The 24,387-nt window shown below is 36.4% G+C and overlaps 1 protein-coding gene across 1 annotated transcript in view; it reads left to right on the forward strand.

The window, feature by feature from the left end:
- Positions 1-1,314: 1,314 nt before the first annotated feature.
- The window catches only part of LOC105425325 (uncharacterized), a 102,705-nt gene continuing 79,632 nt past the window's right edge, over positions 1,315-24,387 (forward strand). Inside the window, exon 1 of the mRNA XM_011636043.3 lies at positions 1,315-5,337. Within this exon, the coding sequence (XP_011634345.2) occupies positions 2,958-5,337 (2,380 nt within the window). The 5' untranslated portion in view covers positions 1,315-2,957. The remainder of the gene's footprint in view (positions 5,338-24,387) is intronic.

Raw genomic sequence — 24,387 nt, forward strand, 5'->3', positions numbered from 1 at the left:
AACGTTTAAATATTTGAACCTGCAATAGTGCGTAACTTTCCTAGCGATTTATGCTCTGACATTCAATTTTATGACAACTGCAGTCAACAGTTGATGCGTGTAAAAAAGATATAAAAATTGATTCAAAACGGACATAACATAATTCTGCATACACTCGTGATTCATGCATGCATCTATATATATATGTTCGTCGACCCTGCCCACGATCGATCGTAAACAAATTTCTCTCGGGGCATTGATCCATCCTTGAGATGCATCGATCGCAGCTGTTGGCCAACATCATCGTTTCGATCGACCCACGTTTGGCAGCACACGTATGTATAGGGTGTCCCAAAATAATAATTGTTCTTTTTACTTGAGAATTCTTTTACGCGTTATAGTTTTTTATTTCAATCAAAAATAATTCCAAGTTATACAAAGAATAAAATCCTTTGCCTCACAAATAAAATTTATTTATTTAAATCAGCTCATTACTTATTAATTATTGATCTGTCAACGTTTGTATGCAAAAAATCTCATTTAAATGATTAGAGTTTATAAATGAAAGAAATGACAAATGTTAAAACCTCCAAAATTCATATTATTCATCGTAATATTATTAAGAATAGCATTTGCTTTAAGTAAACATAGTTTCTAAATTTATGGATTTAAAATTAGTCCCGCACTATTTTCCAACAGCTGATGTATGTTTACAACATTAATTCACTGTTTTATTTAAATTCAACTCAGAAATTATTTAACTTATTTTCAAGCACCAAAAATAAAATCTTTTTTACAATATATATATATATATATATATATATATATATTACATATTGCTTAATACCATAATGACATATTTATTTTAACTTTACATAATAAAAAAATATAAATATATTAAAGTCATAAAATCTTTAAGATAAATAATCTAAATCCGCGCGAATGTACGCGAGGAAGTTTTTAAAATCTTCTTAATCTGACGATATCATTTTAAAAATCCGTTACAAATCCATACATTTTTTTCATTACATATTTTTCTCGACAGCTTTAAACCCTCTAAGAGCAGTAAATTAAATTTTTAGCAGCATCAATTTCAAAATAAATCGAACCGAGTCTGAATCATCCACGCACTTCGAGCGCTCGAGCACCTGTGCGCAAGCGACGAGAACAACACACAGGCGAGTCTCCGCTGATATTCATGACACGTCCCACGTGCCGGAATTCCTGCACCCTACCCGATGGATCCCGCGGGATTTATTTTCGGATCGGTATGACGCCACCGGACGCGTTTACAGTAGTGCCGCGCCGCACAGCCCCGAATTCGCTCCTCGCACTGTCTGATTCCTCAGTGAGGTCCGCGGCCGTCTGCCGCTCGAGTCCACGCGACGATTAATCGATGTATCTGCCTTCGATCGATCGATCGAAAACGCCGAAAGCGGGCAGAAACGACGACCGTGAGTCTGTGATCGATCGCGCGATTTTCAGACGAGCAAACCGGGCGAACGAGATACAAAAAGGTACTCGCGCGCAATTAAACCGCACCGGATTAAAAGCCGAGAAAGTATTTCCCTCTTTCGAATCCCTTACGCTCAATATTCTCCGTGAAAGTGCGTATGTGTATGTTTGGTGCATTAAAAATGGTACATTGAAAAATTGAAGCTGCATGATTTACACGGCGATTCACAGCGTGCCATTGATCACTGTATGATAAACTGACGTTTGATCGCTGTAGCTATAAATTTATACCAGTGTGTTCCCCACATTTTGCACATTCCATCACTGTGAGAGAAGAAGTTAAAATAAAACTGTTCATATCAACGAGAAAATTTTGCTGGACTTTCATCGAAAATTACGTGTGTTGTTTATACGTGCATGCATATTGCCAAGACATATTTAACGTTGCCCGCTGCGATATACAGATGCACATCATAAACGCCATCATCGCTCGCACGTGTAGGATCGTTTCGCGAGCGCAGCGGTTCGTCTGCTTTTGCAAATTACGAGCGGCGTGCTGGAACGCGCGAGAGATGGATCTTCCGCGAATCAGCTCGCAACGCGAGACGTGACACGAAATCGTGCGTGTGTGTGTGTATGTGTATGTGCGTGTGTCTCTCTCTCTCTCTCTCTCTCTCTCTCTCTCTCTCTCTTTCTCCTTCCTTCTCCACCACTTCGGCAACTGCGAGGAAAGAAAGTCAACTCGAGTCTCAGATCTCCGTCGCCGTGAATTTGACAGACTGCCAAGTCCGCGAGGTCGCGTTACATAACGCCATGTAACGCACGCGAACTTGGACTACGCGTCTGCGAGAACGAACGAAACCGGCAACCCGCGGTCTCGCGACCATCGTCGTCGATCATGTGATCGTGCAGCGAATGCACCAACTCGAATGCCACGGCGCGAGTGCGCATACTATATACTGTATACGCGATTGCTATTCGCGGTCGCGCAGAAAACGGGACTGCAGTTTTAACTCGGAGCTTATCGCTAAGCGAACACGATTGGACAGCGACGATTCTAAATCACGCGACACGCGGTCACTCTTCAGAAATCCGAAATTATTTTCCGAACCGCGGTCGCGTAAAGTGTATCTATCAATGATTTTCGAGTGATTACCGAGTGCATTTTATTTATTGCACTCTGATATTTTTAATTAAAATACATAAGAAATACATAATTATTTTTTAAAGTATAAATTAATCGTTGTTATATGAATCTCGCTTATAAACTGTCTTGGGAATAAAAATCCGATCTGATGTACGACGACGTGAACAACAAACAAAACGAGACAACGGTCGACGATCTTCTTCGGGCCCCATAAAATTCATCGAGGCAAGGCAGGGCCCGTTAAGAAATCCAGAGAGACGGCGAACCCGTTCGGAACGAGGAATTAATCGGGACGATCAGCGGGCGAGCGAGCAAGCGGTTTTTCCGGCAGATTATTCGAGCGAGAACGAGCGAGCTGGAGAGGAGAACCGGGACCATGAAGAACGCCCATCCGATCGTCAGCGCGACGGCGGCTTCCAGTCCGGTCGGTCCAGATTCCACGGGTCTTGGCGAGCCGGCGGAGCCGATCATCCGACTGAAGCTGCAGAAACCGCTGCACTGGGAGTGGGAACTGACGACATCCGCCGACGCGCTGCCCGTCATCCAGCTATTGGACAAGGACGGCCGGTTGCTGGTGGAGACCACCGGCCGAACGGCGCAGCGAGCGAGAGGATCCTTCAAGGAGGGCCTGAGGACTCATGAACAATTCCCCGCCGACGAGTCTATCAGAGCCAGCTCGAGGAGTACGGAGCAAACGTCCTCTCCCTCGACATCGTCGACCACGTCGTTCGTTGTGACGCCGTTTCAAGGTAATCGCAATATCGACGGCTTCAGCAGCAAGTTCGGTACGTGCAATTTCCCACCACGGAAATCGCGAAGTGACGTTAATATTAAAGAAAAACGAAGCAAGAAAAGGCACTCGTCTGCCGGGGAGAAACCGACGATGAAAACGAAGTCTTTGGAGAGGAACGTCGAAGGAACAACGGCGGGATTCAAGAGATACTCCGCCGGAGATTATCTGCGACAGCAAATCATGGACGATCTGCGTACATGCAGTATGATCGGGAGGACTCCGGAGGAAATCGCCAAAGACAGATGCAAGAAAGTCAAAGCGTATCTAAGGAGCCAGAGCGAATCCCAACTGGGATTAGTCCGTGAGGAAGAGTGCAACGGAAACGAAACGAAGGACACTACTAAGCCAAACTACGAAAAGAGCCCCGGAAATGCTAATTTAAAGAGAAACAATACGATCAATTCTGAAGAGAAAAATCCAAAAAGAGAAAATGGAGAAAACAAAAAAGTGAAGTCGTATCTGCGAACTCGAAGCACTTTAATCCCAATGGAAAACGTGGCGACGGAGAATTCCAATCCGGATGAAGGGGATAGAGTCATTCGCAAGATAAAGGACGACATGAATGAGGAAGAGTTGACGAGAATCAGAACATTCCTGCGCGAGAAGATACAGCGGCGGATGAATATGGAACAAGCGTATTCGAGACCGGCCATTCGCGCCGACGTTCCAGAAATCGTTGAGAATATCGGAATCAGGAAAAGATACTCGGACTATAGTCACGAGCAAAATCAGAAAACCTATAGAACACGGAAGGTGCGCAGTGAGACAAGTATCTTGCGATTCGATCCCGAAGTATTTGAGAGAGAAAAGCTAAAATCTAAAAGACAATCGGAGAAAGAGAAGTCGATGGACTGTAGAGAATTCACGGAAGACTCCCAGCCTGACAGACAGCTACGTAACTATCGACGATCGAGGAGCGAAGCCTTGGTCGAAGCTTCGGAATCGGACAATCGAGCGAGATCGCAGCTAAAGAGAGAGTCGTCGAGTTTGGAAAAAAGAAAGGTATATCGGAAAACCAAAAGCGATATTATGCTCGGACAAATGGCAACGGCAGCGGCTAAGGACAACGGTAAGGAGTTCGCAAATCCCGTGAGACATATAAAGAGCCAGGAGAATGTGGAAAAGTCCTGGCGGGAATATAAAGATCGGAAAAGAAGCGAGCGACTTCGTCGGGAGCCGGAAAAAGAAGCGCCTGAGGAGGATTTCATGGCCAAGCCGAGATGGAAGGACCTGCAACGCGATCTCTGCTCCTCGCGCAACTGCAAGGTCTGCCAAAACTTGAGAAACTGCATGAACCCATTTTACGAGCGAAGCGAGAAGCCTCGGAAGAACGAAGAGTTGCCGACGAAAAAAGAAGCTGTTGCGAAAGATTCCGAAGAGGAGACTTCGTCGACGAACGGTAGCAGACCCAGTACTAGCCTGCAGGAAAATTACTTGCTCGTCGAGGAGAGGAACGCGAACGAGTGCCAATCGTCGATCAACGCCAAAGCTCAAGTGAAAACTCGCGGCAATGACATTAGCAGTGTGTCCGCGTTAAATATTAATTCTCCGGATTTCGGATACAACTCCATTCCTTCGAAGAACGTCTTTAAAGATTATCGAGAGTTATACGCACGGTCAAACGTAAAGAAGAGTGATACTTTCAAGATCGTTGACGGAAGCGAGGATTTAGAGGAACGTGCAAATAACTTCGATTCGGAAATAAATGGCATCGATGGTTCCGACAACGAATTCGGCTATCTGAACGGCGAGGTTTTGCTAGCGAACAAATCGAACGAGGACATCACGAAGGATTATTTCAAGAGAGTTTACGAACTACTAAAAAGGAGGCAAGAAGAGATGCGAAAGCCGGTGGATGAAAGTCACGAGTTTCCGGGCCACGATGACTCTTCGTCCTCGAATTATGTCGAGGAAACGCAGAAGAAAAGATATCGCCGCAGAAGGAAAGACAAAAGCCCACAAGGTAGGATATTCTGTGATGTAACTAATCGTTGTAATTGTAATTAATGTTGTTAAAATAATTTATATCAATAATCACATATTCATGACTATTGATCAATGCTCAATTATACTGACCGACAATAATGGCAAATTAAATAATCATATCAACGTAAATGTAATAAATTACATATCACATTCATATTTCATAGAATTTTCAACAATCATTGATTTATACATATCACGAATATATTAATATCTTGCAATTATAATTTCTTAAGTTTCGATAATACGTATTTAGGAATCTCGTAATAGATTTCTCTTGGAAAAGATAAATTAAAAAAAAAAGATACATAAATATAAAGTCCGGAAAAGAAAACCTCAGAAATGCAACTCGGAAAATACCGAAACTCGGACAAAACCGTAATTACTAGTAAAATGCTTGAGAACTTTAATTTACATTATCTACAATATATATATATATATATATATAAAACTATCTTCGCAACACAGAGTGGTACGATATCGCCCTTGTGCCTTTTACTAATGTGAAAAGTTCCGCCGTGAAAGCCCGCCTTTATTGTAGCCACTCGTATTTATGCGATGTCTCGCACGTTTCAAAAGTATTTAATATCCAAACATCACGAAAGTTTTCGCATCAAGGTAAATTGCACATTATCATATCACTCGAGAACAATTTTTAATATAACATATTACCTTTAATATTACATATCCTAAGTGCAAAATAAAGATGGTATTATTTCGTATAATAAACAAAAAAATGTATAATATGTATGGGAGCTAAAAATGCCTGGTGAACAAACATATATATTTCATAATAATCGAAAATTTATATTTTTCTTTTCCTTTTGTTCTTATTTGATTTGACAGAACATCTCGATGTTTCTCAGGTTTATGACAGTTTAATTTCCCTTCTTTTCACAAAGTGATTCTGCGCGATGGAAAACTCTGTTTTCGCTTTCAATGCATTTTCTTACAATTTCCAACCGTTCGCCTCTGGTCTTTCAATATCCGTTCTGTCGACCCTTCAAACTTTGAAGAGATTTCCACTTTACTCGCATAGGCTCTCTTAGGATAATTAGATTTGCTTGAACAGAAAAGTAGTGACCTCACAAATTGCACGAAGAACATTGAAAGAACAAAAAACTTAACATCATAATTATATTAATCATAAATCCGCATGTATCTCTTGCTATAAAAAGTATTTATTAACTAAACCACCGTGACACCAGAAATAACTTTAGGATGACATATTTCTATAATATCATTCAATCACGAGAAAAAGTTTAAATTTTTAATAATTTAAATATCACAGCTTTCCGTTATTTGTTCGAGATTTATCAACTGTTAACTTTTATGAATTATAACGCATGACCTCTCTGTTCTCGGTTAGATCGAAACCCAATCTCAAAAGAAAAATACTGAACCTCTGAAAGTCCCCGAAAACTCCTCTCGAGCATTGTCAATTCTCAGAAGCCTTACGTAAACTTCAAGACTTTCGGCTTAAAGGCTTGGCAAGCCCTTCCCTTAGGGTTTGTGAAAATCACGAAGAAATCTCTCGTACACTCTGATCCGTTCACCTCTTTCGCGAGGTTACCCTGTTATTACAACGAAAAAAATGAGACGTGGGTGTGATCTCTTGACCTACAGGCCGCCTTGAATTTCAATCTAAAGCGGTACACTCCGTTCGCGTTCTCTCACGAGATAAATATTTCAATTTACGCTCGCTTACAAGAGATGCAATTTATTATCTTTTATTAGAAAATCGTTACGAAAGTTTTCATATAATTATTTCTTCGCGAATCTCCCATTCATTTCAACTGTCCGATTCTCACTGCATCAATTAACAACTATGAAAATATCTCACAATATGAGAAGAGAATATCAATAAAATTTGTATAAAAACGAAATTGCGCTTCGTAACATTTTTGTTTTTTTTTTTCGTTTTTGTTTCGTTTTATCAATAAAAAAATGTACAATTAAAAATACAATTAAAAATCGAAAATCTTGTAGTACAATATAATTACTGAATAATTTGGCTGCCAATTAATAAATAAAAAAGAAACAAAAAAAATTATAATATTTTTATAACCTACTATTGTTGAACAAATCCGATGTGTTCATAAGTCTATGAAATCTTAAAATGCAGTTAATATAAATTACGCGATTAATCGAATAATCCTTTTTCTCCTCAGAAAATTGTTACGACAGAAGTTCCTACATGTTGATTAAAATGTATCAGAGCAATCTCCAGACATTTGCATATATATATAAATAAAAAAACCAGAAACATAGAACATCCGGTGATCGCTAATTCAAGATAGAATTCCCGTCCTCCCTTCTGGCCATATGACGTCATAGGACAGACATGGCAAAACGGAAGTCGGCGCTTCCCGTACGCTAACCCTCACAAGAAGCGTCGCAAGAAGTGAGAATTTCTGAGCAGAAAATTTACAGGCGGTAGAATAAATGCGCTATGCCGGAAGTCACGAACGCCCATTTCCGGAAATGTTCGCGAAAATCCAAAACGACGGCGAACGAAAACAGTGCTTTTAATATCTAATTTTGCACAACACAATCATAATTTATATTAATAATTTAGCAATAATTTCTTTTTCCATTAGAATATATTAATATATTCTATCTAAAAAATATATATATTAATTTAATCAATTAATTGTTTTCAGTTGTTAAAATTGTTTTCAACATTATGTCATGCTCACTTAAAATTATTATAAAAGACATTGATTAATTTAATCGAATATTGTAGAGCTATATGTAATTATAATTTCAATTTGTAAAACTACTTACATTATTTATAACTATTATAGGGCATTATAATAACTTTTTGGTTAACAAATTATTCGTAGCACATTTTCATCGACATTGGCTATACCTCAATAACCGCATATCGAAAATTGCTTTCATTATGCAGGAATTTAACTCGTACTCTCAATGGCTCTCGAGAATTCACGAATATGGAAAATTACCTACATCAATGACTCTCGCAAAATGAAAAGGATCGATTTTCGGTAACTCACAATTTATATCCGCTGTATCCGACGAATGAAGAGTAATAATCGTCGAAGAGTTAGCGAGAAGTTAATTGCGAGAGAGAACGAAAAAAGAGAAAGAGCGACCGTATAATTTTCGGCAACAGGATGGCATGCAGATCTGCGCGTGTACCGGAAGATACCGGTCTGCACTCGGTCCTTGTGACGGGCTTTCAGCCAAAAAGGATTAGTGCCATACTGTCGCCCTGTCGCAAAAATGCACCGGTGCAATTACGATTGTAACGAATGCTGCAAATCTTTTTACCTTCGCCTCGTATTTTCACAATCTATTCATTTTTATCTGTCCTAAAATATTCACATCTGTTAGATCATATTTTTATAATCTCCGATCATTGTTATTTTGCATTAATTAAAAATTATTCGTTTGCATTTTATTGGGATTTCTAGGACGATTAAAATATCCTTGGCACATACGCAGTTTAAATGTATTACAAAAAAAAAACTGTAAATTTATAGGCAAATAAACGACAAAGCTATGAAGTAATAAAACTTCTGCAAGCAAATTATTGTTAAAAATAGCATTTAAATATTTTCGGTTGAAATAAAAGATTTAAATATAAAATCGATATATGACAAAGTTGCAGTTAACTTATTTTGTTTGAAAGCTTTGTTAAAAACGTGAAAACGTATAAAATAAATAAATAATAATAGATTTATTACATGTAAATGTCCAATAAACGTCACATCATTCACAGTTTTCTCTCGCCAATTAACTCACCGAAATACAAGAAATAATTTCAAAATGTTATCATGACAAATTGCAATATTTTCATCTCGTCTGCCAATGCAATTATTTCCGTTACCGGCCCATTGGACTTGTAAAATTCCATTCAATACGAGTGCAGATATACGGTGTCATATTGTGCGAGACGACACAAAAGGTATATTTTGTGCGTCGTTGGCCTTGGTTCAAAACAATTTGCTACGTGTGGCGAAGCAAGTGTCTGAACGAACTTGTTGCTAGACGCGAAACGTCACGTTTGACGATGGCAAATAGACAATTGGCTAACAGTATCATACATGATAAATTCGCGTTCTCTATTTCAATATATATCTAATATATAATATTATATATATATATATATATATAAAACAAAAGATATTTATACATTTTGGGAGCACGTCCAAATTTAAGATCAATTTTAAACGCCTCCGTCACATCGTCAATCTCCGTAACGTAACTGTAAAGTTAATACGAATGAAAACGAAATTAGAAAATAATTCTGTGCTTTATTTCGTATGCTTATGACACGACCACGTCAAAAAGCCTTCTCTTAGCGATAAGGACAGCTTAACGAGCATCTCCATCAGAGATGAGATGCTAACCAACGCTCTTTGATCAATTAAGCTACTAAAGCATCCTTGCGCATCACCGTATATACATGGTATTTGTTACATAGGAAAACAGGAGGTGAAACATTACGTATTTACTGGATTTACTGGATAAACTAGCTTGCTAAATTGATAAGTGTGCAACATGTAATGTTATACAATTCAAAGACAAAAATTTTTCAATTTAATAGTACATATTCCATCTAGAAATGTCATTATATTAAATTTAAATAATAAATAATTAAATAATAAATAAATCTCATATACATATATTATATTGATATGATATTACATACTTGATTCTCATCTTCATATAGAAATATATATAGAAATTCATTGGAATTTCTTCATATTCATGATGAAACATTACGTCAAGGAGACTGTTCATGCAATAAGAACAATATAATGAGTTTCTCAGTTCTCGATTGTAGTCGACCCTTTAATAATGGAGGTGACAAAGTTTCGATGAAATCCATTGGCGGGAAGTTGTCTAAGCTCGGTTGTATCAAAGTTCAATTACGCCTGATGCGAAAGTTACATTAAGGATCGTGAAATTATATTATCGTTACCGAGCTTCCTCACTCGGTGCTTTGCATTGCGTTTTTAATGAAAGATACATAAAAGATGGCGTAGATTCCGAGCACTTTTCACAAAGTAACTTTGTACAAACACTGTTTCACTTGTTCCAACCTCCTTATTCGCAACACTGTTAGAATGTAAACATTATTTCATCATGTATGACATATAATAAAACTTTCTCGCCCCGACATATGTCATAGATAAAAAACGAAACATTCTCAGAAGTCTGTTTTTCTAAATTATTTTATAAATTAAATGCAACTTTCATAATCCTTTATTACAGTTTCATCTAATTTTATGCTGTAAAAAAAATAATTTAAATTTCTATAAAGATCACTTTAGAAAATGTAAAAATTTAAATTATAAAATAAAAATTGAAAAAGATAGAAATTTTTTTACTATTAACTTGTTACCAAAGAAGAGATTATTTTATTGCTATAAAAAATTAGAAAAAATTGTGCATCTTTTGTAAAATTTCTCTTTTTTTTTTCTTTTTTTTGGTTGAACATCGATTTGGGTATATTGGATTGTATAGGTGCATCGTGAAAAATTGAAATGCCCCACGTGGAGCTGTTACGCGATATTGGTTTCTCGTGCCGAAATTTAATGCGTGCTCGACCCGAATGGACAGTTTTGCGGCGAAATAAGACAGATCGAGGACAATTGTTTCCGAACAATTACGGTCATACTCGCAAGATATTGAACTGCATTTGAAAAAAGTGACATTTTGAAAACAGATATTTGCTGTTCAAATAATAGATTCCACGATGAAAGAAATAATGAACGGAAGAATATAACCGTAAAATAAACCGGAAAATATCCGCTCGCTAAACTATCAAACGTATAGATCGTAAACTGTCAAATGAGTGGTTCTATTACACTGTGAGCATTCACACGTGACAATTAACGCAAACGATCGTTTGTATCGCTACTTTCCGCACCACCACGCTTGCAATCAGTTGAATATCGCATGAATCTCATATACGTACACAATCGCACGATTAAATAAATATAATATCATTCCAAAATCTCTGTATATATATATATTCTCTTTTACATTAATCAGTATATTCTAAAAAAAATTGCATAATATATTTTGCATAAGATAATTTATTGTCTTTATTCTGTACGGCTTTGCAGAATATTCATCATAAATTTATTTATTATTATTTTCGCATTTCCTCTTACTCACGAGTAATGTATTAAATTATTGCTACAAGTAAAATTTTAGTAAAAAATATATGATATCTTGTAAATATATTAGAATAAATATACTATTAAAAAGTTTACGAAAGTGTATAAGAGGCTAACAATAAAAAATTTTCTTCCAGCTATTATTTCATTTTATATGGTATAATAAATCAAGACTTTTTTAAAAAGATCTTTTAAAAAAGATTAAAAAGGTGTACGCCATAAAAATATCTCGAATAAGGTATTTGCTAGCAGCTCGTCTTTTTTATATCCTCGAAGTTGAAATGCAAGTCTTATGTAACGTTTATTTTACGAGTCGCAATGCATTTCAATATGTGCAAGACAAGTTTAACTTTGAAATCGAGGACGTCGCATGACGATGGAGTTATCGATTCATTTTCTTGCTGCCATCACGTGCGGTATTGTTGGCGGTAGCCCCGTTTAAAAATGTCGGGAAAGAATTATGCTTTAACGTTGATGCGTTCTCTTCCTTCACGGATTTATTCGTCAGCGACGGCTGCACATGCCACATACATCTCCACAATGAATCACATTGGTGCAATTCGATGATGAATGCCACTCTTGAAAAATAGAAATCACGACCGGTACGCGCACGAACGACGTTATATTTATATTTTCGATCACACAGTTGCTCAAACATATGGTAATTATTTAATGATAAAAAAAAAAAATAACGCGTGACGCATCTATTTGTCACATTGGAATTGAAAACATTCGTTATATGATTTATTCAAATTTGTATTGAAATGGAAGAGTAAAAGAGAGAAGATTGAACTGTCCGCTTTTTCAACTTAGAATTTACATCCGCTGTAACTGTAACTGATTGTAGCTGTAATTAAAGCGCCCTGGATTTTGTATTCTCGCCTGCCTGCGTAAGCGGCAACAATTCGTGGAAATATCAGATACTCGGAAGAGTAGCCAGTAATAGCAGCAGGAAAGTAGCTCAGTATCTAGAGAAAGCTCTCGGAAGAGAATAACGCTGAATTGCGAAATTGTAAATTCAAGAAAAGATATTTTCATAAGATACAAAATTACTGTATAACAAACCGAAATAAAACATAAAAAAATGCCACAATTTTGTGAGAACCTTTCTTCAGTTATCTCTACGGATTTCTATCTGGCATGGCGATGTTGTCATAACTAATATTTGCCAAAGTTAAAACAGAGATTCCAGAGGAATTTCGAATTGATACGGACTATTGTGGAACTAGATCATGCAATCTCGACGCGATGTATTATCCCGATTACGTAATGCGACATCCATCTCTTTGGATAAATTGGAGGTACACGACTCCAACCGCAAACATCGCGATAGATGTTGAAACACAAGCTGTAAACCAAGCACTTGCAACGTCCCCAACATCATATTGCATACGCGCCACGGACGCAAAATATATTTCTGTGTAACATTGCATATTTCATTAGGAAATCGCAAATGTAAAATATTTAACATATTTTCGAGTAAATGTAAAATATTTTTGTATAAAGAGCTTACAGAATTATGGTACGTGTAGTTGTCGTTACTACTGTTTACGAATAAATCAATTAATTTTTACTTTCGAATAAAATTAAATACCTCTGATTTGTATTAATAATGCTATTTTTTTCAACGTGCAATATACGTGTTCATATCTTACTTCTGCATTATTCCGACCGTTTGAAGGTCCGCAATCTTCAAACGGAATTTTTGAATATTGGAATATTGGAATTTGAAAACGGTCCGGTTCCCGATCAATATCTGCAGAATTCAGTGAGTCATAAACGCTGCTCCACGTGTACGCGTAACTGCTGCGAAACTCGAAGATGGTACGAAACTGCAGGATAATGGAACTTCGGAAACTGCAGTACATAGCATACTCCTTCCGAAGGAGACATTGGCCCATGCGACAAACCATAAACGCAGACATATTACATCCCGTCACGGTTGCTTTTATTAACACTGTAATAAAACCAATAGCCAACAAAAACCGTTGATATATGAATATCCATCGGATATTACCATCCACCATGCTCGCAAAGCACAAATGATGACATGTCAACAGTGGTATCGTTTGTTAAAGGAAGTAATATCACATTTACACGTGTAACAATTTCGTTTACATCGAGACACAATAAAATATATTCATAATAAATCATGTTAATATGTTTTGACAAACTAATATTGTTTAAGCAAAGATCAATATAAAAAAAAAATCTGAAATTTATATAGCATATGATATTGATATACTTTCGATTAAATAATATTAGATTTATATAATATTTCTATTAATATAGAATACATCAATCTATACATATCTATACATATCTATAAACTAATTTGTTATTATTATTCGAGCAACGTTGCATCTGCATTAATTAAAAACATTACATCTACAGATAAGAACTATTGTATGTGGCCTATATATCGATCACGTATAGATAGAACATTGTAAATTGTAGACTCGCATGAAACAAGAGAAAGAGGAGGGGTCACAAGGGTTAATAGGAGAAAATCAGGAAATTCGAGAATCAAGGAGCTACCCCTTGTGACGATGAGTCACGTTCCTGAAACTGTATCCCTTTCGCTTTCCAACTGCACAAAACTCAGGTACGCAGAAATCATAAAAGTTTTCGAACACGTTTGTTCCATTTCGCTTGGTTAATCCAGAAAAATTCCAACTTCCGTGTGTTTAGAAAAACGAGTTACTGGCGCGGCTGGAAGAAAAAAAACGTTCCTCTCCGCGAATAATCTCGGAAAGTAATCCGACTGACCTGTCGAATAGCGTAAAGATTCCGATTGTGTTTTTTTTCCCTTCTTGTACGAAGGAAAGAGAGTGAGAGAAAAAGATATGAACGTGCTTTCCCGAGACTGAGGAACTTCCAACGAAGAATAAAGTAGGAGTAAAATGTATCCGCCACTGGGGGATCCGAGCGAAACTTTATGCATCGAGGTGAATTTCAGATACCGATCCGACCGCGGCGAAGTGATATTTACGACGACGTCGACGGCATCCATCGGCGGCATTTTATTTCACGCAGCCAATATCTATTGTTTGCATAACGTGATATCTCAACTCCTACGATCATGAATACGTAATTTGCGAATAATCCGCTGCCGTGGTGAACTCTATTTTCGACGGCAAACCTGATTTGCGTTAAGATATCACGATGATCCCATTCTGTGATACGTCATCAAATATAGCAATTATATCGAGTTTTTCTTAAGAATTAATTGTATCGCCAAGTAATTGTTATTTATGTTAACTATGTTAACCATAAGCATTTAATAAAATCATTAATTTACTTGAATTCTCTTTACTTAAATAATAACACATATTTAATAAATAATATCGCAGAATCAAGTTTACAAAAACTTTTTTCACAAGATATCTATATTAAGCATATTTATAGCTTATATTTCTTTATAGCTTATATTTCTTAATCTTATAGAAGATTTCAAATAATTTTTCTATAAATATCTTGTGTTGTAACATGTGTATTACTATAATTTAGCAACATAAGATATGTTGCTTTACATATGTCGTACTTTCCTTTATTAAATATAAACAGGCTATTCTTTTCTTGCGGGTTCTTTAACGTGCATAATGTTCATGAATACTAAATTGCTTTGTTCACCAAAGAAAATCGATTGCATTTGCCACTGGAAAAGATTTTCGTCGATCTATTTTTCTCGCCGATGCAATTGTCTCCTTATCGGTTATCACATACGTATCATTTTCGCGACCCTATCCTTTTATAAATTCACGCAAGAACGGTGAGCAGATAATTCGATATCGAATCTTGCCAAAATTGTGTATATATATATATATATATATATATATATATATATATATATATATATTGTCCAATAAAGAAATCAATCAATTTTCATTTTATTCATGTTCAAAAACCGCGTATCAGATATTATCGAAACAGATTGCACATTATTTTACAATTTACAATCAAATTTTGTTCAATACAAATAAGTTCTCTTTTAAACATCAATCGGGTGAGTAATTTTTCAGCTTTTGATAAAAAATAGAAAAGCATCATAAATGCAAACAGATGAATCTTGAGATGCCTTTTGTAGAATATTTATTAGAATTATTATAAATTCTTTCCAAATTCAAATCGAAGATAGTTTTGTCGATACTATGACATCAGCGATATGCAGAGGAACTCGCTGGGGCGGCGCAGATTAAACCTCGCGAGGCGTGAAGCCAAATCTTAGCACGGAAACGCGCTAGAATTCTCTTATTGTTCGTAAGCCTGGCCTGCCTTTTGTTCGCAAATCGAGCCAGAGGATAGATAGACGTGAGGAATGAGCACGCGGGAACGGCTCGGGAAAAGAAACCGTGAAAGACGAATTGCCGGTATAGAGATCTTCCCGATTGTTGCCGAGACGAATTGTAATAATCTGATAGACACAAAAGCCAAGTTCCCATTGCTCTCTAGCGTTGCACATCGGCTGCACGATAATTGTCGCGAGATAATTCGTCTACTTGTGTGTGCACGCATTACTATTAGCCGCGTTAGCTACTTCTATTCGTTCATTCGGTCGTGCTATTTTAGACGTCAGTAATCTTATTCTGTCGCGAGCAATTAATTCCCCGTTTTATAATGAGCATGCTGGTTGTCTCACAAAAGTGTAGAGAGAGTAAAAACACTCCATTCTAATTTAGAGTCATCTTAAGATTAGATTAGATCGTGTAAGTTGAATTGCTCAATCTAACTTATATAAAAATTAACTCGTTAATTCGTGACTGACAACCGCATTGTCGATAATTTATTATGTTGATAAATATCAAGTCACGTATATGTAGTAGCAATGACGAAAAAACGTTAAAGGCACGACGGAGGAGTGCCTTAGAATGAGATCAAATATGCGATTGCGATCGTAAAGATTCGTTGTAATCATGAGTTCATCGATAAATAAATGATCAGAGTTATTTAATACCATTATAATAAATGTCTAATAAAGAATATAATAAATAACTTCACTTATCAAGATGTTATCTACTTCAATTCGATTCCTGATATTTCATTGATCGCAATTACGTAATCCAATACTCGATCTTAATGATATCCTTATCATTCTTTTTGATTAGCTCTTAAGATTAGGGTCGAACGTCGTTTAGTCGAGTTTCGTGAGTAATTCATTGTTAGTCGAAATAAGCACAACTATAAAAATCGATAACAAAGTGTAAATAATTTCTAATAAGTGTAATATAACAATCGACTAATGCTTCGTACCACTTCTATATTCTACATTCTGCTTATGTGTTATAAAGTTGACGCATGCTCACAGCATTCTCGCTCCCGTGTTCTACAAACCTATATAACGCATGACGTCATCATCTCATCCGCTAAAGCAAACAATTTTGTGTTAGTGTCAAAACTGATTTGCATAAAATATTGTCAGTTGCTTCTCTCATAAAACTAAAAAGTAAATAAGAAATCTAAAACTTGAAAAATGTTTTGTCTCAAACTCCATAAAATAAATTAGATGTAAAAATATAAAAATAATAAAAATATTTTTTAACAACTGTTATTAACAAAATGCATAAACAAAATGCATAAAATAATGCATAAAGTAGATATCTTTAAATAGTAGAAAAAAAGGAAAATATTCTATCAAAAATAACTGAAAATTTCTAATTACACATATAGTGTCAGTAGATTAAAATATAATTAAGAAAATATATCATCAAATGTATTCAAGCTTGTCAATATTATCAAAATTAAAAACAAGTTCAATATTCTTGTTTTATTTTAATAAAAACTGAACAATTTCTTACAATCTCTTTACTAAACAGTTCACACCCAACATTAAAAATAATATGAAAACAGCACATTAATAATTACTAGTATCTATTTGTATCTCCACTAAATCCGATAAATTTGATGTGTTTGCAATATTTTTTTATTTCAAAATTTTCATTTTCGAAAATTGTGTTTCTTCAACAAGCTTTCGGTAAACTTTTTTTACGTCATTCCGACGTGATATCGCTCCGAAACACACAATAAAAAATATTCAATAAAGATGTTCAATAAAGTAAACTCAAGAAAAGAAGAGAAAAGTGTTGATCACGCATGTAAATAAAGCGTCCGACAGGTGTTGGACCCGACAGGATCCCAATCGCGCCGATCCGGACCTGGGGTAAGTCCGGGGGTAAATGGGGATGCACGTCGAGAGGTCGGCACCGAGGGTAGGGGGATGGCAGCTGGTGGCTGCGCGGCGGCGCGGGTGAAACGGGGACAGGGATGGTGTTGGTACCTGCTCTCCAACGGCAGTTCGGTCGGTCGTTTCGGTCTCGTCGGTTGAAAAGGGGCGGTCGGGTGAGTTTGCGTTGGCGCGCAGCCCGCCAGTTCCTCGCGAGCCGCGAGCCGTGTCGTACCGTGTCAGGTGCGAATACGCTGCAGTTCGTTTAAGCAGTTCTCGCAACATCTCCCCCGCACCTGTCGCACCTGAGCAATCACTCGGTCTCATACGAGGCAGCTCCGAGGAGTCGTCTCCGTTCCGAAGAGAGATTTGTACACGTGTCACACGCGAATCTCCCTCGCGATACGTTTGTCCGATCGAGGCCAGAAACAAAGTGAACCACTGATTTTCATTCATCGATGCTCGACAACAGCTGCGAAACAAATGCGACAATGCTTGATAATTAATTATTTTCTAAGGACGATCGATCTTTAGAAATGTAAGAGAACCGTGAAATCGTATTACGCTGTGTTTAACGTATTGGTTCTCTGTCTCTTTCTTTTTCGATTTTCTAGATCAATCGTGGCTGTTGTTTGTGACGCTTGAAAAAAAAGCATTCGCCAGAAAATCAAGAGTAAAGATTCAAGTAGATTTACAAAAGAAGAGGAATATTGATATTAATGCATTGATTTAACTAGATCAGAATAATTTTAAACAACTCAGTGGGTGAATTGGCAAAATTGTGTATACGCACGTGCCTTCTGCTTTACATGCACTCGTCGGGTTGTACAAAAAATATTAACAATAATTTCATGAAAAATGATAAGAAAGCAAAAATTTGTTGTCAATCTGCATGATCTTTTTCTATTAATCTTTCTTTCCTGTTAATTTAAAAATATTTATGTGTAAGTGTATGAAAAATAAGTGTGTAAAAACAAAATAAATCCGCGAAGTTCGCGGAGCATCGACGCCTTCCACGAATAGACTCTCTTAAACCGATTGATTTGCGAATAAATGTCGTATTGTCGACCTTGTCGGAAATTCCTACACGCACGTACAAACAGAATTCTCGAAGCAAAAGCACGCTGTCCTTCGACCAGTGCATCCCCTCCAACGATCTCGCACGCTGCAGTCTCGATACAACCCGTGATTTGCTCTCGATCTCGGGAGGACCTCGCGACGGACGGTCTCTTTGTTCGCAAAAGTAAACCGGTCAAGGTTTAAACGCCGCTGAATTTGGAAAGAACGAGTGATAGATTGCGAGCGCAACGGAAACGCAGCGCATCGATTGTCACGATGCAGCCAAGTGCATCAGCCGGCCGTTAAGCCGTTTGAACCGCTGTGAATCACCGCACAAATCGTAAGTGTTTTCTAAGAGCGTTAAATTATATATTGTTCGTCAATTATTTCATTGTAATAAGATGACCTTCTTTTATTTTCGTTAAATTTAATTTATTTAGAAAAATCTTTTTAAACATGTGTGCGATTTATGTTAACTTATACTATTATAAAACAATCTCGACATGAAAATGTAATTTTCATGAGATTTTCACAGAAAATGTCTATCTCGAAAGATTTCACCCGAAAAATTTTATTTATTTCAAGATTTTGTTAAAGAGGAAATTTCTTCTGTTCGTGACGGCACAAAGGAAACATTTTAAAAATACAATACAACGATTGTCTTTTATTTACGGGCAGGCCTGGAGCGAAACAAAAATACCACGTCATTGTATTATTTCCAAAGGGTCGGCAAAAACATCGCCGTTGGATATATGGATGAGATTAATGAAAATTAATAGTTGTCAGATACATAAGTTTAATTTTGCCGTAAATCCTAACTTTGAGATGCAAGAAATTCCAACATTGTTCCAAATAGTGAGTAGCGAAGGATTAGTTCTAGAACATTTTCAAAGTAGGGTGGCGTGCATGCGCCAATCGGTGATCGGTTGATCGAGTCGTAGTTCAATTTATTTTTAGCGATGTCGTACTCTTGTAAGTGAATAATAAAGCGCTTTCATAGACCAGGTGACGAAGCGGGATTGAAAGATTCGCCTGAAATCAGGGTGCAAATTCGCGCACGATCGAGTCTATTCTTGGTCGTCCACCATTTCCATCGTACCGACGTTCTGCGGTTTGCAACGTTCTATTATATTTTTTTTTAAAGCACGCTTTAAGCTCCCTTGAGCTTAAAGGATAAGATCCTTTGTAAGAAAAAATTGAATTTTTCCAAGTTTTTCAAAATTATCTTTCAAATTATCTTATTATTTTGCAGTGTGACAATAACATTAATATACCATTAAGTCGTCGCCTTCGGTTTTATCGACCACGTGCAATGCAATTACATAACGCTTTAATGTACTTTAATCTCTTCGTTAGCATAAAACGTTTTGAAACTTCACGGTCAATTATTTGCTCGGTGAAGCGATCACTGAAACGAGTAAGTACATCTAACGCATATCCAAGTCTCGACTTTGCCAATCTAAAAATGAGAACTTTCCGCGTAAATATCTGACTCACATCGGGTTCGAATCTTTTCCGATCACGGATAAATGTTATATTCGAAACTTCGCCTGGAGCTGTATAAGCGCGGTGGTACACCGATACCACTTCAACCGCGAGACTTTACCAAAAACCGTAACGCGGTTCGAATGCAAGCCAAAGTTCCGAAGATCGTCGTCGGGTAATAGATAAAACTCGTTTATTTACTCATGCTGCATCATTTAGCAGTTGTGGATTGAATTGCAATTTTGTTGCAAGGTTTTCCTTTAGGATTTTTTTTTATATAACAAAAAAATAATAATAATAAATGCACATATAAAGTTACGTAATTGTTAGCAAATATAAATATATGTAACATTTGCATATTATTGCGTGTAACTAATAGTTATAAAAAGACTGGATTCAAAAGTGACAATTAATCAAACGATCGATCAGAAATGCAAATTTAAACTTCTTATAATAATCAAACATCAAAGGCGGTAGTACAAGAAAAATATCGATTGACATATCAGTAACAGCAAGTCGTGACAACGTTCCTTTCGAAACCTCGTCAGAAGAATTCCGCGAGTGTTCCGATCGTTTTAAATTAAGACGCGTGACCAAACAGTGCGTGAAGCGCGTGCAAAGTCATTTAAAAGCGCAGGTGTTGATATTACAAGCGTTGTAATGCGTCAAAAGCTATGACTGATAACAAAATTATTATAGAGAGCAAGCATGATTTAGTAGAAAATTGCATCTCTTGTTTCCGCGCAATTATTTCTCACGGCTTAAATAGTTAATGCGTTCTCTCATCCTTCCCCCTTCCCTTTCTGTCTCTACGTTTCCAGAGCATTGAAATTTACCTCGAGTTTGAAGCCATAAGCTCGCGCGATGTTTAAAAAAAGAAGAACGACAAGATCTGCATAAGAATTAGTTGACTTAATTCTGGGCTTACAGAACGTCGAAGTTAAAATATACTGTGTGCATTGATCCGATTATTCTACCGAGCAGAACACGCGAATAAAGATACATATATTTCTGCACAGACAATCCCGATAACAAATGTCGATTTTTTTTTCAGATTAACTTGAAATATTATTGGAACTTGAGCTAAAAATGTTTTCTTGACTATCCCGGAACTTCCAAGTGAGAATCGATTCTGCGCTGACTATAGTATAGCAACTCACGTTTAATTTTTTTGTCCGTCTTTTCGTATGCATTCAAACTGACCATGTCTGGTCTATCCTAACAGGTCGAGACGTGTTATTTTATTCAAGTCTTTTTCACGATAGCAACGTAGAGATATATTCAATAGATCGGCATTCTTCGATAGTTGGTGAAATGCATCGTTATGCATTGTAATGGGATTTCGGTGGAAGGATCCAGAAAAGCCATCAGAATGATTCAAAATGTGCAGAATAAGAAACGAGAACAAGAAGGGAGTGGCGAGGAGATACGAGAGAAGAGCCAAGAAAGGGGCCAAATAAAGGGGGTTCTGACCCAGATCCTGTGTGTCTTTTCTAATCCAGTTCTCTCGACCTTGTGATTTTCGCAAGGATTTCGGCGAAAAGTCCAGCCGGAGTTGCGTGAGAAACTCGGGCATGGCAACGCGCAAATTGATGTAATCAAGACTCGGATTGGACTCGGTAACTTGGCATACAAAGTTTCGCTATGAGCGAATAGACGGCAAATAAAGTTAACAAACTGTACATGAGAAATCGTTTAGCTTCAATCACCGTGAATATTTCTCGCTCATAAGTTTGTGAAATGATGGAAAATGGCATAGAATAACTGAGAAAAGTATTTTTTCTTGCTAAATTTTCTTTCCTACTAAAATCAATTTATCGTATTCGTTTTTAATCGCGTTAATTTAACGCATTTAAAGATTGCAATATGCAAATATTGTATCGATAATTATGAAGTAAAAGAATTGAAATAATATAATAATGAGAATAATAAAATCATCGATGTGTGTTTAAATACATGGATAATACATTAAAGCTAATGAAACAGTGAGAAAATTGGAATGCAGTGCACGCTTGTTCGTGTCAGAACTGCATTAAACGTTGTAACGAAAATTAGCTCGACAGGTTGAAATTATCGAACGCTTTACGCCATAGCAAAAACTCTATCGGTGAGCGTAATCATTCATTACGTGCACAAGTGGACGTCCACGTGGCAAAGGATGACGAGCGTAACGAGATTTATGACAGATTATATCAAAATGATACCACGTGTCCCAATGTTTGACGGATTACGATTTGTATAATATTAAATCTCTGTATTAAGAGAATAGATTTATGTTCCTTCGTTATAAAAGAGCCGTATATAGATTAAATTTTGGATAAATTAGCTTATATATAATTTTATTTTCTGTAACATTTAAAAAATATATATATTTAATACATAATTTAATTTTGCTAAAATTAAATTGGTTCCAATCATGCAAATGTGTGAAATATCGATGTAATTTTATTCTACAAAATTACATTTGTTTCTACAAAATTATATTTGTTTCAAAATTCTTTTACGTAGTTAAATGTCGTTGATTTCGAATTGTGTAGCATCATGTCACATGAATAGTTTGTTTATTATATTAACATAGACCTTACAGGTCCTTCGATCGTATCGAGTGTTGCCTTGACATCGGCAATTACGTCATCAGCAACGCGATGAGTAACATTTCGTAGCTATATCGACTCGATTATCGTCTCGATGTTATTCTCAGCTGTGTGGAGGATGCATACACAAGGCATCGATGACAATTTTCTTAAAATAAACAGAATCATAAAAATAACTGTAATTTTTTTAAATAATATTTAACTTATGTTTATAAAATCGTACCTAACATAGGTTTCACAAAAATTATGACTTATTTTACTTAAATTTTTCAATTTTCTCAAATTTCCACAAAAATTTCCATATTTCAAAAATTCTATATTTAATAAATATATTATTTATATATGATAGACTCATGAATAAAGTTTTAAATACAACTTGATATCAGTTGCATCGTTCACAGAAATGTGCTAATGCGATTTATTCTACCTTCAAATGTGTAAATTATAAATGATTTGGAAAAATATTTGGACGACATTAACGATGGAAGCGATTCCATCGGGAACTTGATAAGACAGTTCGGTTAGAATCACAATTCCTACAAATATGCGCTCGCATGCTCAAAATTGTTACACGTGTAACATATGTTGAGAGCAGCGTAAATCTGCCGTGCGGATAACGCGGCATCAGACACTTCTCTTATCTGCCCTAAATAAATCGCTGCTTCTCCCGACACGGCTCGTCCTATCCCCCGACGCCCATCGTAGGGATTTGAGGGTGGAAATTCGCGAAACGCTATTACAATGGATAATATGTTCCGCCTTATATGCCGCAGGGCGAGAATGCAAGCATCGGCTACATGCAGGATCGCGTGCAATAACGAACGTAGCCAGCCATTACCACTCGTCGTCGGCTTCTACTTCCTGATCGAGTGAACATAGAATGCGAGAGTGCGTTTGGCTGACACCCCGCGCTATCTGCGCGAGCACGCAAACACCACCCCTCGGCCAATCGTTTCTACACCTCTATTCACGTTGCGGCTTCCGGATATTTTTCTTGTTCTCTACAGGATCTATATATGCCGTCAGTTATACTCGTCTATCAGATATGACCAAGAGTACAGGATATTAATCCAGAAATCAATGATGTAATTAGGTGAATATATATTCAGAATTTTAAAGCGCACGAATAATGTGAGCAATATTAAGACAACTTCGTTATTGCTAATTTTCTCAAAAAAATTATAAACGCTTATAAATCATTAATTATATATTAATAAAGCTAACTTAAACTAATAAATTTTTGGTAAAGCTAAAAAATTTATTTAAGTATTAATCTTTTTTATAATTATAATTATTGATATTAGATATGTGCGGATATGTGATAAAACTTTTTAAATTAAAATTCTGCTGCAGCTAAATCTAAAATCCTTCAATTTTCATTCATTTAAAATTATATGTATATTTACATATGCACAAACCAATTTAAATATTATTAATAATTAATATTAAATACATAATTTAATGCAAGACTTATTTATATATTTAATTTTCTATCTTACTTGATATAAATGTCCTATTTGATATAAATAATTAAACACGCTTGAGGAAATATACGAAGAAATAATGAGACACTTGAA

This window comes from Pogonomyrmex barbatus, unplaced genomic scaffold (assembly GCF_055798465.1).
Source record: "Pogonomyrmex barbatus isolate J1 unplaced genomic scaffold, ASM5579846v1 scaffold1, whole genome shotgun sequence".
In the NCBI taxonomy this organism is placed as follows: Eukaryota; Metazoa; Arthropoda; class Insecta; order Hymenoptera; family Formicidae; genus Pogonomyrmex; species Pogonomyrmex barbatus.